We start from the raw sequence: 17,529 nt of genomic DNA, 5'->3' as shown, positions 1-17,529 counted from the left end.
AGTGTCTATTGTTGTGTTTTTTTTTAATAAGTTTATAAGGAGAAACAAAAGAAAACTTCATTTGTATTTTCTTGATTATTAGTGATGTTAACGTTTATTAGCCAGTTTTATTTCCTCTTTGGAAAATTGTCTATTTGTTTTCATTATTTTAGTAGTTCTCTGTATATTAAAAATAATGGCTGTCATATTTGTTGTGATTTTTTTCCAATTGTATATCTTTTAATTTTGTTTTCAACAGAAGTTTAAAATACTTATATAAATGAATTTTTGCTATTTCCTTTGTGTTTTCTTGCATGGCTTCAAAACTTAGAAAGTTGTCTTTATTTCAGAGAGGTGATATTTTACTGGAAGGTGAAGAATCTACCTGAATTTTTTCCCTCTATACTTCTCCTTCTATACTTCTACTAATATTTAGTCCTGATATGAGACAGAAGAGAATAGACAAAATAGCCAGCTCCCCCAACCCTCCCCTTACAGCAGTGCAGGCTGAGTCACAAGCTATTCTTAGATGTTTTTTCCCCCTTCGTGTGGGTGAATTGTCTTGTTCAGAGTTGTTGACTAATTCTTCTAAAATTGGTTTAATTTAAATCTTTGATATAATTGGAGTGCTAGCTACTTCAGTATTAGTTTACCATTCCAGTTCTTTTTTTGCCCTGTTTATTGGTTGATTCTTTGTGGGCTAAACTTAACATTTATAAAAGTCCAAACTTACAATTTATATTCAGATGTCTTAAACTGAAGATGCTAAGTTGAAGAACTAGAACCAAGAACTAAGTTTGTATAGAACAATTCTCTTTTTGAAGCTTTTGAGTCTCAACATGCTTTGTGTATTTGGGGTGCTAAGCCTCTCGGTAGAAATAGTGGTCACCTTCTACTCAAGTATAATCAATATTTGTAAGAAAAACATGTCCTTTTTATTAGTAATTGGTACAACTGTGGTTTGTTACATCAATTCAGTGAAATCAAGCCAACTACAGTAAATCCCCCACATACGAACAAACTCCGTTCTGAGAGCGTGTTCGTAAGTCCAATTTGTTCCTAAGTCCAACAAAATTAGCCTAGGTACCAAACTAACACAATTGGCTATATATTACTGAACTGTAATAGGTTTATAATACTTTTCACACAAATAATACATAAAAAAACAAACAAAAAATAAAGAAAACATGTTTAATGTTACAGTACAGTACCTTGACAAATACAGTAGTACAATACAGCAGCTGGCATACAGGGGCTGGCATCAAGTGAACAGGCAAGAAGAGTTACTGACTGGAGGAGGGAGAGGAGGTGGGAGATAGTAGAGCTGAAGGATCGTCAGCAATAGGAGAAGGAGGGAAAGTTGCAATTTCACCCATGCCTGACGTTGATGGCACAGGTTCTGGTTCCTTGCTGGATTCAGTTCTGTCTACCCTCTTGAAAAAACGATCCAGTGATGTTTGGGTAGTAGCTCTTTTTTTTCGTCATAGATGACACGGTAGCACTGGATTGCATTCTGAACTGCTGCTGCAACCTTCATGTACGATTCTACGTTCAGGTCCTGTGCCTCAAAAACTAACAGTGCCTCCTCAAATAAAGAAAATCCCCTTGCCATTTCCTGTGTCATGAATCTCTTCGGTTCTTCAGTCACTTCTTCTTCCTCTTGTCGCTCCACTCTCTCAATTATTTTCACTTTTGTTTCCATCGTTATCGCTTGGCGTTTCTTAGCAGTACCAGTTCTGTCAGTGCTGCTTTTACGCTTTCTTCCGGACATGCTGGGCTTGAAATAAAGATACTGTACTACTGAACTCTATACAGTACTGTACAGTAGAGTACACAAAAGCACAACCACTTGTAGAGGATGCATGCACGTGACAGTGTACACCCGACATGTGAACTAACGTGATTGGACATGCGAACAGATGTTCGTATCTGAAAGTTTGCAACTTGAAGGTTCGTATGTAGGGGGCTGACTGTATTATAGTTGAAAATCATGTTGAAATAATAGTAGTAATAGCCATCATTTATTATCACCTTGTGTGCGCCAGATGCTTTACAGACATGATAGCTGAGCCTTAAAACAGCCTGGCATTATCCACATTTATAGGTTAGGAAATTGAAGCTATGTCATGTGGAAGTCTACTAAACTAAGAAGTAACTACACTGGGATTAGAACTCAGTTGGTTGATCTGCTTTCAAAGTTCAAGTTCCAGACTGTCAACTTGCTTGTCGTCAGTGCAGTTGAAAGGATGCTAATCTCGCAGAGTCAAAGCATTTGTGTTTATTAAAGGATATTTTAGTACCTACCATGTGGCTGACTGCTGAGCACTAGGTATATGAAGATGAAGAGACGTTCACAGGAACTCACAGTCTAATAGAGGTGGGCAGGAATGAAAACAAAGGTTACATTACTAGTTGGTATGTAGTTTAATGGAGATATATACAAGATAAAATGAGAATGTGGCAAAGAAAGCTTTTGTAAGTGGAAGTGTCACTGAGAAGGTAGGTAGTTACACAGATTCAGAGAGGGGGGAATAGGAATAAGATGGGGCAGAGGTGGAGGGGGAAGGTATTCCAAGAGTGGAAAAGTAGGCAGAAGATAAACCCTAAAACACCTTGTATGCCATGTGAAGGAGATTAGATTTTTTTTTAAAAAATCAGCTTTATCGAGATATAATTCATAAACCATAAAGTTCACCCTTTTTAAGTTTACAGCTCTGTGGTTTTTATTAGAGTCACAGAATTGCACAAGCATCATCACAAATTTTAGAACATTTTCATCATCCAAAAGAACCCCCTATACCTATTAACAACCTCTCTCCATTTCCCTCCAATACCCCAAGCTCTAGGGAACCACTAATCTACTTTCTGTCTCTATGAATTTGCCTATTCTGGACACCTCATATAAATGAGAACATAGAGTATGTGGTCTTTTGTGACTAGCTTCTTTCACTTACCGTAATGTTTTTAAAGTGCATCCATGTTGTAGCATGTATCAGTAATTAGTTCCTTTTTATGGCCAAAGGTTCCATTGTGTGGGTATACCACATTTGTTTATCCATTCATCAGTTGATGGACATTTGGGTTGTTTCCACTTTTGGCTATTATAAATAATGCTGCTGTGAGCATTCGTGTACAAGTTTTTGTATGGACATAGGTTTATGTTTTCATTTCTCCTGAGTTCATACCTAGGGGTGGAATTGCTGAGTTTTATGGTAACCTATGTTTAACATTTTGAGGAACTGCTAAATTGTCTTTGAAAGCAGCTAAATCATTTTACATTCTCACCAGCAAGGTACGAGGGATCCAATTTAGTAGGAGATTAGATTTTATACTGTTGGTGAGCAGAATCACAGAATCACAGTGGTTGAAAATTATTGGATTCTATTGCTGCTTCCCAGATAAGTTCAAGACATATGCTAGGTCAGAAGGCTTTTTCTGACGAATGAAACTAAAATGCAAGTCATTTCCTCAATTCTTGGGGGCTATTGTTATTCCGTTTCCATAGTCTTTGATTTTTATGTATTCCTATAGGCTACTTATAATCTGAGTTATTAAGGATTACTGAAATTTAGTGTTCATAAACTAAAACTAGCCAATTTCTAGAGCTTCCTGAGGGTTCTTAGTTTTCTTCTAAGTAATCTGTTAACTCTACAAAACTTTGGCAGCACTGAATTGAATTGAAAAATTCCTACTATGCACGCCCACACTGATGGATACTATTTTCAGTGCATCATTGGATTGCCTTGAGTTTGATTTGGTTCCCGTTTCTGCTACTCTTGAATTAACTGTAATTAAAGAATGTTAGATTTAATTTTGTTGACCATTTTGCTCTTGTGTAACTGTTTCATTGCTATAATTTCTTCATCGTGGAGTTATTTTTCTACTGGAATATAGGAGCAAGTGGGTAGGTTGGATCTCTTGTTCCACTTAGGTGGGCCACGGTTAGAATAGTTTGAGAATGAATGGACTACATAATTGGACAGATTCTTTTCCACTCTGATACCCACTCTAATAAATTTTTTAAATGGGTATTAGTGTACATTTAATTAAGGGTCTTAACTATGGAATACATGAATCTCTGAAAGTCCACAGATTGGCTTTGGAAGCCTGAAACCTTTGAAATTGTATGCCACATTTTGTGCATTTGTGTTTTTTCCGAGAGAAACTGGGTTTGCCAAATTTCTTTAAAAAAAAAAAAATAGTCCATGACCCCTCAAAATTAAAGAATTCAGATGGGTGAAGAGAATTTGTAAATTTGTGATTTGAAGTAGTTGGGAAAAGTGAGACCTTACTTTGGTTAGGTGTTGCTGTTCAGTGGTAGATGTTTTCTGGATACACTTTTTTTTAAAGTGTGACTCATTCCATGTTAGAATATCTCTATTTTATTCTTTCCTGGTAATTTTTGTCCCTGTCAGAACTTGGAGTTTGCCTTTAAAGTCCTCATTGCATATTTATTATTTTATATTCACTTTCTTGAATGACTGGGATGTTCTATTTAAGAGTGTTATTTTTGCTGCAGTGATTGCATGCTTTACTTGAAATGTATTGATATTTAAAAAAAGAGTTAATTGGCTTGCCAGAGTAAGAAAATGTATGAATGCTTTTCTATCCATTGGCCACTAGTTTTTCTTTCCTTTACTCTCTTGTTCTGTTTGTGTTTTGGTGGAGATTGGAATTTACCAGTAACCGGTAGAAGCTCTCCCATGTGGGCCCTGCTCTGGTGTGGCATCAGTTTGGATTCAGTCTCTTTAGGCCTCTGCAGCACGGTGTGTGTGGAGTGTACTTTTCCTGTTTTAGCACTGGATGTAGCATGGTTGGATTTGAGATGAGATTGGTGATTTCAGTTAAATGTTTTTGGTAAAACAGACTTGTTACTTAATATTGTTTAAAATAGACTAAGAAATTGACAAGGGAGAGGCTCTGGGTGATTGATATTGGCTATAGGGTTAAAAGATGATGTAGTGTAATACCAATATATTTGGTCTTTGTCCCTGATTCCTGGCACAGAGCTCCTAAAACCTTTGGAATTCCCTGAGTGATAGGAAAGCTGCTTTCCATCATACATGAGCTTATGTTAATGAGGTGACTGAGAGGGGCACCCCTAGATAGCCTCAGCATAAGGCTGGACAACCAGAGAGACCTAGAGGATTAGAGGGTGGGAATTTTCAGCCCCACTCACCAACCTCCAGGAAGAGGAGGTAGGTGCTAGAGTTTGAACTGTTTATACACACGCACACACACCCATATATAATTTTTACGTAGTTGTAATCATAGTGTAGATTTTTGTCTACACATTACATGGAAGATTTTTTTTTTCTGTGTTGTTTCATAATTTTCGTAAGTTTTAATGGCTGTGATGTTTTTATCTAGTAGTAGGCTATGATTTATTAACCATACTCCTGTTCTCTGATGTTTAGGTTGTTTCAAGTTTTTTGCTATTATAAATAAAACTGTTATGAATATTATTATTTAGTGAATGTATAATAAACATTTATTATACATTTTCCTCAAGAGGTTTTCTTCTAATCCTTGACATGTGCTAACAATTTTGAATATTTGTATCCTATTCTAGAATTTTGTATTTTTTAGAAACACATTGTATCATAAACATTACCTATCTACTGTGGCCTTGAAATTATCATTCGTAAATAGATGCATATTATTCTAAGTTAATATAACTTTATTTTCTTGTTCCTTTCTCTGTTAGATAAATTACCTTATTTGTATTTTTTTCTACTGTTGATGACACTGTGATATGCATCTTTGCATTCTATTTTCCTCCTTTGGATTATTTTCTTAAGATAAGTTCTTATAAATGGGCCAAGTGGGTATTTTGTTTTGGGTGAATGTTGCCAAATTTAAAGGCACATATTTTACCATAAACCTTCTACTTCTGTGGTATTTGCCTTCTTTAAAAAATTGATATACTTTTTTTTTTGGACAGTTTAAAATTTACAGAAAAATTGAGCAGATAGTACAGAGTTTCCCATATACCTTTCTACTCGTTATTGATAACTTACATTAGTACAGTACAGTTGTTACAATTAATGAACCAATATTGGTACATTATTATTAACTAAAGTCCATGCTTTATTTACTTTTCCTTAGTTTTTACCTAATGTCCTTTTTGTGTTCCAGGATCCCATACCATAGTACATTTAATTGTCCTGGCTCCTTAGGCTCTTCTTGGTTGTGACTGTTACTCAAACTTTACTTGTTTCTGATGACTTTGACAGTTTTGAGGGGTACTGGTTAGGTATATTGTAGTATGCTCTCCTATTGGAATTTGGCTGATGTTTTTGTCATGAGATAAACAACCATGGACCAAGCAGGCAAATGAACCAGACGTATTCATTGCAATGTAAATTTACCAAAATGAATATGTTTCTTGTATACCAAACATATATAAAGCTAGTGTGTCATTTTTACTATAACCATAAAGTACCTAGAAATAAATGAGATAGGAGGAGGGATCTACTGAAGGATGCAAAAATACGCATCTGAGAATAGCCTCAAAAATTATGAAAAAATAGGTTAGTGAGTAGAGAAGGATTTGCATATTCGAACACTATGGTAATTAGAACCCTGAGATAGGAGTACACAGGAAGACCCTCAGAACAGAAATATAGACTGTGAGTAAACTTAGTGTATAAGAAAAGAGATGCATTTTAGGTCGATTAGGAAAAGCTAAATTATTTCATAAATGGTCTCAGAAAAAGTGATAGACATCACTAGTGGTGCAAGAGTGGAGAAAATAATTTAGACTCATATCTGTCTTTCCGTTCTAAAATAAAAATCCAGATAGATCAAATATATAAATTTTGAAAAATATACAGGTACTAGAAGAAAATTTGGGCAATTTTCTGATGTGAGACAGCCCTTTCTTAGCATGATAGCATACTCAGTAGTCATAAAGGAAAAGATTGACAAAAAGGTATAACAAAGTTGGTACAACAACAAACTGGATAAAAAGTATTTGTAACATGTTACAAGTCTGGGAGACTGAAAGAGCGAAGTGTGAAATAGTCATCTAAGCGAGTGGGAAAGCAAATGGACTAGGGAAATGTGGACTTGTCAGGCAGGACGTAGGGTCCACTTGAGTTAGTGCTCAGGAATCTAAAGTGAGACCAGTCAGCAACTTCATTTATATAGTCATGGAATAACTAGAGAGTTGGATTTAGAAAAGACTGAGATTTTGCCAGATCTGTAGTATGTAGCGAGAGAGGAGAGTGAAGTTGAGGGTGTATACAACTAACTGCTTATAATGGTGGACTGTGATATTTAATTTGGGTAAGGAGGGACATTGGGACATCAGGAAGGGTGTGAGGATATAAGGAAGATTGAGGGACAGTGAAAAGTTGATAAGACCAATAGTTTGTAGGTCCAGGTAGGGTTAAAGAATTGTTGGAGTTAGGAAAGTGGAGAGATAGGGCTGTTGAGATGGTGCTGGTGAAAGGGGCATGGCAGACTTGAAATGGATTACAGAAGAGTACAGTTATTGGTAATAACAAGGCCTAGGGTGTGACCTGGGAGTAGATGGCTAAGATAAGATGGAGGGTAAGATTTTTGGAACAAAGGAGGTCAAAGACTTAGAGGCCAAGATATGGGTAGGATCATCTGTGTGAATATTGACATCACCAAGAATTATTTTGGGAATAATGCTGGAGAGTAGATAGTGAGCTAGGTGTTAAAGCAGTCAAGGAATTACTCTGGTGATTGTAGGGGACAGCAGTGAAGGAGGAGAGCCAGTGGTCAAGTCAGATGCATGAAGGTCAAAAGCTGGTTTTCTTTTTCAACTTTTATTATGAAAAATGTCAAACATATGCAAAAGTTTGAAGTACAGTGATCATTTATTTTCTGTATTACTTCAGTTAGTAATCTACTTTTTACTTAAATGTGTTTTGTATTTTTGTGGGGGCTTTAATTCTTTTTGTAATAAGGCAGCCTATAAATATGTTTCCAAATTCCTTTCCAGAAAGGTTGTGCTGATTTACATTTGTTTTAGCTAGGTATTAAGACTATACTTTCAGGGATCATTTCTGTAGTTCATATTAGCTAAGTATTGATGCAATACTTATTTTTACAGCTATTGTTACAGTTCCTTGCATTGTTGTTAGCTCTTCAGTATTTCATATGAATAAGCTGCCGCCTATTTTCCCAGACCACACTCTTCCCTCTGCTTTTGCATGTACTATTATCTCTGCCTAGAAATTTTTTCCCCACATTCATTCATTTAACAAACGTTTTGATGTATAAGGCATGAGCTAATTTGAAATGCACATGTCTGGTTGATTCATGGGAACTGATTTGCATGTGGCCCTCTCTTTTTTGGCCTGTAGAGAGAAATTTGTGTTTAGGCACCTGGGGGCCTGGGACTATTGTCCCTTTGAACTCTTGTCTGGGCCCAAAGAAAAGAGAGAAAGAAGGGTTGCAAAGAAAAGCTTTACTTTCTCATTTTCTCAACTTCTTTTTCCTCTGCTTCCAAACTTATATATATTCATCCTTACCACTTTTCCTGTCTTTTATTCTGTCCCAGAGTCTAACTTTATACGCTAGAGCTGTCAACTTCCACTTTCTCTGGACCCAGACTTTTGTTAGGTAACCTCCTTTCCTTTTCCCTTTTCAAAATTAAATCTCTCCCTCTTCCTCTAAAAGTAGTTTTGTTCTCCCATCTAAAAAGTAAACCCTTATAATCTTTCCTCTTTCCTAAAGCCTCTTATCTCTCCTCGCACCTGGCACCTGTTTTTCCCGTTCCCTTAACAACATACATCTTGAGTCACCTACATTTCACCTCCCGTTTACTGCCTAATCTACTTCAACTTGACTTTTACAGCCAGCTCACCATACTGGAACACTACTCACAACAGATTGCCAAAACTAATGGCTTAGTCATGACTTCTGTGACTATTCATGTTTGATGAATAAATATGTGGATGAAAGAAAAAATGAATGAATAGATAGATGGGGAACAGGTATGGAGAATATATGTACTCTGTAAGTTTCATATTACTGCAAGAACTATAAAGAAGTAGGTATTTTGCTTTAATCATTCTCTCGTGGAACTGACCTTGATCTCCTTGGGAATCAGATGGGGAAAGAACATTTTTCCAAACTAATCAGCAAGTTTGGAGAGTTGCCTTTTATGTATGTAGCACATGAAGTGGAGGAGGCACTGGAGAAAGTTTTACAAGATATGCCTTCAGGAACTTGATTATCTTGCGTTTGAATGTAAGACCTTCAGTCAAATTATTTACACTAATCAGCATTCAACCAACATAATTCAAAGTATAATTGAAAAACCCAAGCCTTTCTCCTCATCCCAATAAAAAGCCTTTAGAATTCAATGGGAAATAAACCTTTATCTCTAAAAGTGTACTTACAAGAAAAAAAATAAACAAGTTACAGAAGGGCCATGTTGCAAGGAACAATTTGGTTTAAAATCCACAACTCCGATGCCTGCAGGATTTCAAGGAAGTAGTTTGGAGCCTGCTCTGCTTTCTTACCAGTTTCTTTTCTACATACGTATTCAATTCAATACTACTTTTCTCCATGCCTGCCTCACTTTCTTTTTTTTTTCCCCATATCTCAACCATCTTATTCATTTACCCAGTTCATTTGTTTAGCAAGTAGATCTGGTTTAGGCACTAGGCATAGAGGTGAATAAAAATGGTCTGTGTCCAGAACAAGTGAAACAGGCAAACATGTGAAATTGGGATACAGTATGATAAGTGAAGTTATTGTGGCATGAACAGTGTTATGGGCATACCTAGGAGATAGTGACTAACTACCTGAGAGGACAGAAGTCTTCCAAAGAAGAGGTGACATTTGAGTTGGGAGTTGAAGAATGAGAAGAAAGTGTGGTGAACGTGACAGAGGGAACAGCTCTTTACAAAGGAATAGGGGAGTGAAAAAAGCCTCTCTGCTTCAAGGAAAGGTTGGTGTACTTAGGACATCTGAATCTAGGGGAAGTGTCTAGACATGCGTGTGGTAAAGTAGATTGGGGTGGGATTTTGAAGGGTGCCATATTTCATACTAAGAAGTTTGGGCTTTAACTTGTAATCAGTGGGGGAATTTAAGTAGAAGGGCATCAGTGGATGTTGTGGAAAAAAGTAGTAGCTCTGTGGAAGACAGGAAGACCATTTTAGGAGGTTCATGCCCTAATTAATGTAATGACCCACTTACTGAGTCACAATCTCCCGGTGATGGGCCTGGGAATCTGTAGAACTAGAAAATGTCCCAGGTGATATAATCAGGCAGTTGGGAAACTTAAAAACAAAGCATTGGACATAAGAAATGTGGTTTCTAGGACCAGTTTTGCTACTGACTAGCTATTTGAGCTCATAGAAGTCTTTTAGTTTTCCCATCTTGAAAATTGAGGGTTTTAGACTAAATAATTACTGTAATTGTTTCCTTATGATTCTGTGCTTCTAAACAAATCCAACCTTAATTGAACTACTTTTTATTTATAATGGCTACAATTTTTTTTCCTTCTGGGTCTTACAGACCCTTTGTAGAAGAAGGATTTCCTACTCCTATTCAAGCATTTCTACTTTTCTCTGCCTTCGTATGAATATATTTACCACATTCTCCAAATTGCATTTGGATTATATTAAATTGAAACAGTGGTCTTTGCCTTATGCCTGCTATCTACCACACATATTTTCTTGGTTTCTAAAAAGGTAACAATGTCAGTTCTCCACTTATGAGCAGGAAAATCTCCACATAAATATTCTAAAACCATTGATAATTAGCACACTGTTCAAATTATATGATAACTGCAAACTGCCAAGATTGCCGATCATTACATGTTACCCCCTTTAAGGAGTAGAGGGGGTGTTTATTGGATGCTGACTTCAATCACACATGCCTGAAACAGACATCAGCCCTGTAACTGGGGAGATGCTGATTATCCTTTTCTTCCTCTCAGAGGGTTATACCAAGAGGTAAGAAATAATTAACACTCCGTAATTTATGTATGTGATTGCTGTAGACCTAAGTGTTGGAGGGCGTCTCTGGCTTGTGTTTCTTTCCCTTAGAAATGTAGCAAGAGGAAGTTGATCTGCTGCTTGCAGGAACCTGTGACCCACTCAGCATTAATTGTTATCCCCATTTAAGAGAGGAAAAGGCAGATAAAGTCCATGGGAAGTTCATGGGCTTTAGAATTAGACAGGTTTAGGATTGCATCCTGGCTTCATCACTTACTAAATTTTGGCAAGTAATTTAATAGTTCAGTTTCTTCAAGTGTGAAATGAGTACAGTATCTCTGTCCTCCAGGGATATTGTGAGGATTATTAGTATTATCAAAGGTACCTAGCATTGTCTGGCACCTGTTAGACTAGTCTACAAGCTCCTGTGTGTGAAGCTCCTTGTACAGAACCTGAAATATTTTAGATTCTCAATGACTATTGAACAAGACAGATAGATAATTAATAAAGTATACTGCATTGATAGTAAGCACTTAGTAAATAGTAACTTTTATGATTACATAATGTAAAAATGTTGATTTTTTAAAAAAACATCAAATGTATCTTGTATTTTTCAAATTTTCAATTACTATTATTTCTCTGCAAATATAGATTAGAATTGATAAGCGTGAAGTAATTATTCTACAACAGGCCAGAGAGAATTGGTATAAACATAACAGATATGAAATGGTAGGCTTTAAAAGCTTAATGGTTCTATGGCTCGACCAAGAGAATATCATACTAAATGAAGTAAGTGAGGCAGAGAAAGACAAATATTATATCACTTATATGTGGAATCTAAAAAAATAATACAAATGAATCTATATACTGAAGAGAAACAGACTCAGACAGAAAACAAACTTATGGCTACCAAAGGGGAAAGGGAGTGGGGAGGGATAAATTAGGAGTATGGGATTAACAGATACAAACTGCTATACATAAAATAGATAAGCAACAAGGATTTACTGTATAATACAGGGAACTGTATTCAATATCTTGTAATAACCTATAATGGAAAATAATCTGAAATATATATACACATACAAACATATATATAAATAAATTTTTAAAAAGTCATCTGAACAATCCAGATATAGTTGGGCAAAGATAATGTAATATTTTGCATTAAAAATTCCTAAATATAGCATATATAAAAGTTTAAAAAAGAAGTTTATTGATTCCAACCAATTATGCTACCATATTCAGATGTTACCATAGTCAATCAGATGTAACCTATGTACATACATGTTATAATGTGGTACCGGCATGCATGGGTGGCTAAATCCCATGTACCAGGTGAAGAATATTCTGTAATACCAGTACCTTCAGCTTCCCTAAGAGGATTTGCCCTCCCTGCCCCTCACATTATTTGATTCATTTTTAATTAATTAATTTATTTATTCATTTTTGGCTGTGTTGGGTCTTCGTTTCTGTGGGAGGGCTTTCTCTAGTTGCGGCAAGCGGGGACCACTCTTCATCGCGGTGCGTGGGCCTCTCACTATCGCGGCCCCTCTCGTTGCGCAGCACAGGCTCCAGATGCGCAGGCTCAGCAGTTGTGGCTCACGGGCCCTGTTGCTCCGCGGCATGTGGGATCTTCCCAGACCAGGGCTTGAACCCGTGTCCCCTGCATTGGCAGGCGGATTCTCAACCACTGCGCCACCACGGAAGCCCTTGATTCATTTTTTTGGTTTTATTTCAGGATTATATCTGTGATTATTGAGCATTTGTTATGTGGCATTCTGTTGTATTCACAGAGTACATGATGACTAGCCAGAGGTTCTAGATAGATGATGTGTAAGTTTTAGACCTAGGTCTAACTGATAAAGGCTTTGTGACTGTGGGATCCTATTCCTTATTTGTCTTTGTAAGCCTGTGCTTTTTCTTTAAGCTATCTTTGGAAATGCACATGCTTTTATGCAGTTATAAAATGCATTGTAGGTAATGCTTTTGGAGGATTTCTCCCACGTTTAAAAAATCTCAGGAGGGGGGTGTGGGATGAATTGGGAGATTGGGATTGACATATATACACTGTTTACACTATGTATAAAATAGATAACTAATGAGAACCTACTGTATAGCTCAGGGAACTCTATTCAGTGCTGTGTGGTGACCTAAATGGGAAGGAAATCCAAAAAAGAGGGGACATATGTATACGTATAGCTGATTCACTTTGCTGTATAGTAGAAACTAACACAACATTGTAAAGCAACTATACTCCAATAACATTAATTTTTAAAAAGTGGGTACAGTAAACATATTAGAGTACAAAGTAAATAGTTTGCAATTACAAATTAATCAAGCAGAATGAAGATTAGAACAAAAAGGAGTCAAGGAAATCTTTTTAAAAGTTATACTGTGGTAGCAATTATTGTTAACTGTATTTTCAGATATATTAAAGTATATTTTGCCTTAAAAAATAAATTTAAAAAAATAAAATTTGGGGGAAAAAAATTCTCTCCTAATAAAATAGGGGTCCTAGCTACTGCATATCTTAAGTCAGTAGTTTCTTTGCAAGATTTGGCTTATTTTGGTTTAACATTACTTGTAATAATTTAAAATTGGGGAGGTAAAAGTGTTATACTTGTTTGTAGAATTTCTATAGTTGAGGAAGTTGTAATCAAAACTTGATTTATGAAATTTCCTTCTGTGTTCACTTTATTTAGCTGGTGACACCACGCTTCACCCAGTCTCACAGAGTATCATTATGGGAGTCGTCTCTTTGCTTCCTTTTTCTCCATGATCTCTTATGTCTAAAGAGTCCCTGAGTTCCACCTGCTTTAAACACTTCATTGCTTCTCCAGTTCATCCCTTCTCCTCTCTTCCTGAGGCCACTGTTCTAGATCAGGTGCCAGATAGCATTCTCATCTGTGCCAGATACTCTAACTGATCTCCCCGATGCAGTCTTGGCCTTTTCTTCACAATTGAGTGTCTTATTTTAAGTGAAATATGACTGTGTCCCTCCTTAAAACCTTTTAAAACTTGTCAGCCACAGGTTCAAGTACAAGGTTCTTAACATTATAGTTATAACTAATTCTTACTCACCTGTTGAAGCTCTACACAGTACCTCCTCTAGGAGTTCTTGACCACCCCACCATAGTTTAGGTATTATTTTTCTGTATAGTAAGCAACTCCAAACCTGGAGTTAACATTACCTTTTGAGAAAGGAGTGAAGAAAACTAACTGGTACATGGGTAAAATTTCCTCCTACCTAAGAAGAGTGTAGTGACAGGTGAAGTCTAAGTGTTGTAAAAGGTTTAAAGTTCCATTGCAGTGAAGCTTAAAAAAGAATGTGCACTTTGAGAGGGAGGGTGGTATATCATGGTAACATACAGAAAAGCTGGGAGTCAGAAGACTAAAACTGGCAGTGCCATTCCAAGCATTATTGGGGGTTTGCTCATCCCTACTGCCAGTCCTTGCTTACCCTGTTGTGTAGGTAGATGTGTCAGACTGCTGATGCCTGATATCGTTAAGCATTTTAATCACAGTTAAATCCCTTTGCTCACCATGCAATGATCTGGCCAAAATTTAGTAGATGATTGTTTGCTTTATAGGAAGAAAAGCTGCTGTTTGTTCTCTTAGCCATTAAATTTATCGTTGTAAATGAACAAACTGGATTTATATACCAGTTTTTTCGTGACTTACCTTGGTGGTCATACTGGTACCGTCATCTTTCTCCTTGAGCACACTGCATTCACTATGATATGGTACCTTGTAACACTTCTTGGCAGCTTAGTCAGCCAACTTCTCTGGTGACACCTTCCACCACGATATGCAACTCTTTATGCCTTCTTTGTTCAGATGGCTTGTGCAAACATTTTTCCTCAGGCTTCTAAAAATGTTAATATCTAAATGAGAAGCCCGCGCACTGCGGCATGTGGGATCTTCCCGCACCAGGGCTCGAACCCATGTCCCCTGCACTGGCAGGCGGATTCTTAACCACTGCGCCACCAGGGAAGCCCAACATACATGTTTTAATAGTTACTTTTAGTCCATTTTTATAAACCTGTAGAACTTAATTACAGCTATGCTACATTTATTTTGGATATTTTTCTTGTTTGGGGATTTTTTTTTGAAGAAGAGTATTATGGATTTCCATGTTATTGTACAATTAATTTATAGAGTTGATTTCTTTGAAATAAATTCTAGCCTAGTTGTAACAACCCTCCTCTTTCCCAAGTTAATTTCTACAAAATTGGTTCATGCCAAAGGTTTCTCTATTAAGTATTTGCTATTAAATATGACTGTTTTTCCATTAAATAGTTTTATTTTAAAGGCAGCACCATTACCCAACAAAATCTCCTACCCTTCCCCAAATGTAAATTCTGTGTTCGGCAGCAGCCGAAGCCCTGCGTTGTTTTTTGTTGGAAGTGTGAGCTGAAGGGGACAGACATTCCTACTCCTTAGCGGAAGCACTAAGCTGCAGTCTGCCCTTGTTGTGTTATTAATGGCACAATGTTTTCATGTTGTAGATGGCTGAGTGCTAGCAAGGAAAATTCAGGACCATGATGGCTCAGTTTCCCACAGCTGTGAATGGTAAGTAGCTTCGTGCTTGTGGCAAGATAAAGAGGTTATGAGATTTTTTTTCTTTGGTAGAGGTTATAAAATATCCATTTAGATATTTTTCCTTAAACTTATAAATGAAAAACTTGAAGTAGTCTTGTTGAAAGTATTTAGATAGTTTATTTCAGAACACTGCATGTATCTTCTATTAGAATATTATGCAGTAAATCCCACGGCTCAGTATAAGCATGTTCTGCAGTATCATCTGGAATGTGGTGCTTGCCTTTGAGCAGTTGAGGATAACCTAAACAAACATTGTGTTTAATGCGTAAAACTGGAGGACGAAAAGCTTAGTGCCATAAGTGGAGAATATTAAAGGTGTTTTTGATAGCATGAGATGATTGTAAACTGATTAAACCAGTAAATATTCAATTATTAATATACATATAAAATTGGTTCGTTTTCCCTTTTATAAAGGATTATGTATGCCTATACCCAGTTGTTTAATAGGAAACATATTAGAGGAAAATGTTTAGGTAATTGCAATAATAAAAAGTTTTTAAAGTTTTTTTTTCTGATTCTAGCTTTATTTCCCAGATACACATTAATTACCCTTAATAGGTCTTGTTACTGTGTATGTCATTTATAATTGAGAATATGCATTATATTTTTAAATCACTAAACAAATCAAAGATGCTGAGTTCTTAATTTTGAGGTAAATTTTATTAGCTAATTAAAAATATAAAGAAATAGAGGGTCCAGTCAATAATTCTTTAACACTTGAATTGAAAACCGTAATAGTAAAGAACACTAGAAAGAAAAAAAGAGGAAAAAATCACCAGTAATTCTACCACCTTCACAAAGGGATTGTGTTAATGTTACCATCTAGTATTTGATCAGTTACATTTAAAAAAAAACAAACCATGTTCTCACTCATAGGGCCAAATCAGTACATTGTTTTTTGTTGTTGTTGTTGTTGTTTTAAATTTATTTATTTATTTATTTTTGGCTTCGTTGGGTCTTCGTTGCGGTGCGCAGGCTTCTCATTGTGGTGGCTTTTCTTGTTGCAGAGTACTGGCTTCTAGGCGAGCAGGCTTCAGTAGTTGTGGCACGTGGGCTCAGTAGTTGTGGCTCGTGGGCTCTAGAACACAGGCTCAGTAGTGTGGCACACGGGCTTAGTTGCTCTGCGGCATGTGGGATCTTCCTGGACCAGGGCTCGAACCCGTGTCCCCTGCATTGGCAGGCGGATTCTTAACCACTGCGCCATCAGGGAAGCCCAAATCAGTACATTGTTAATAAAGAAAATGTATGTTGTATATCTAAAGTTTTAAGACTCAGGATTGACCTTGTGAGATTTAGAAAAGTTTTAGAAAAATGAATTATTTGCATAAAACGTAAAAATAAATTCAGATGTGTGTAGGATTCTGTCATTTAAGGATGGACTTGAGATAAGGGTTTTGTTGTTTTTTGCCTTTTCACATGTGAGCCTTTCTCCTTCTCTGGAAATGGTATGGGATTATAAAGATTATTTGAGGCCATGGATAATTTTTTTGAAATTAATTTTTTTTCCAAAATGAGTGATAAATGTTAAGTTTAGAGTCAGGGTAATAATTGTAGTAGTAATGTGCTCTACTCAAATTTGAGGATTTCTATGCCCCATACAAAGGAGTTTGCTGTAAACACATTGTTTAGTTATAAACTTCAACCAACATGTTAAGCAGGTTTATAAACAAAATGAACATGAAAGAAATCAGTACAGACCTGGTCTTTCTTCATTTTGTTTTTTTTTTCCATTCTCTGAACATTTACGGATCACTTTGTACCTCATTGCATTATACATAAAATATTGGAAACAAACGATGTTCAATAACAAAAAAAAAGATTACTTGAATAATTGTCTAAAATGTTGTAAAGTTAATTTAGGAGTAGTATATAGGAATAAAGATAGTAATTTTTTTAAACTTTTTTTTTTAATTTAATTTTATTTTTTTATACAGCAGGTTCTTATTAGTTATGCATTTTATACATATTAGTGTATGTATGTCAATCCCAATCTCCCAATTCATCCCACCACCCCCCTCCCCGC

General features: G+C 36.3%; 1 protein-coding gene across 6 annotated transcripts in view; it reads left to right on the top strand.

Moving 5' to 3' along the window:
- ITSN2 (intersectin 2) overlaps positions 1-17,529 on the top strand; it is a 166,079-nt gene that overhangs the window by 10,631 nt on the left and 137,919 nt on the right. For all 6 annotated transcript variants that reach the window (XM_061168747.1, XM_061168748.1, XM_061168744.1 and 3 more), the window contains exon 2: positions 15,413-15,476. In XM_061168747.1, the coding sequence (XP_061024730.1) occupies positions 15,446-15,476 (31 nt within the window). In that variant the 5' untranslated portion in view covers positions 15,413-15,445. The remainder of the gene's footprint in view (positions 1-15,412; positions 15,477-17,529) is intronic.

The sequence above is a fragment of the Eubalaena glacialis genome, chromosome 14 (genome assembly GCF_028564815.1).
Source record: "Eubalaena glacialis isolate mEubGla1 chromosome 14, mEubGla1.1.hap2.+ XY, whole genome shotgun sequence".
Classification (NCBI taxonomy): Eukaryota; Metazoa; Chordata; class Mammalia; order Artiodactyla; family Balaenidae; genus Eubalaena; species Eubalaena glacialis.
This window is presented reverse-complemented; position numbering and strand designations above follow the sequence as displayed.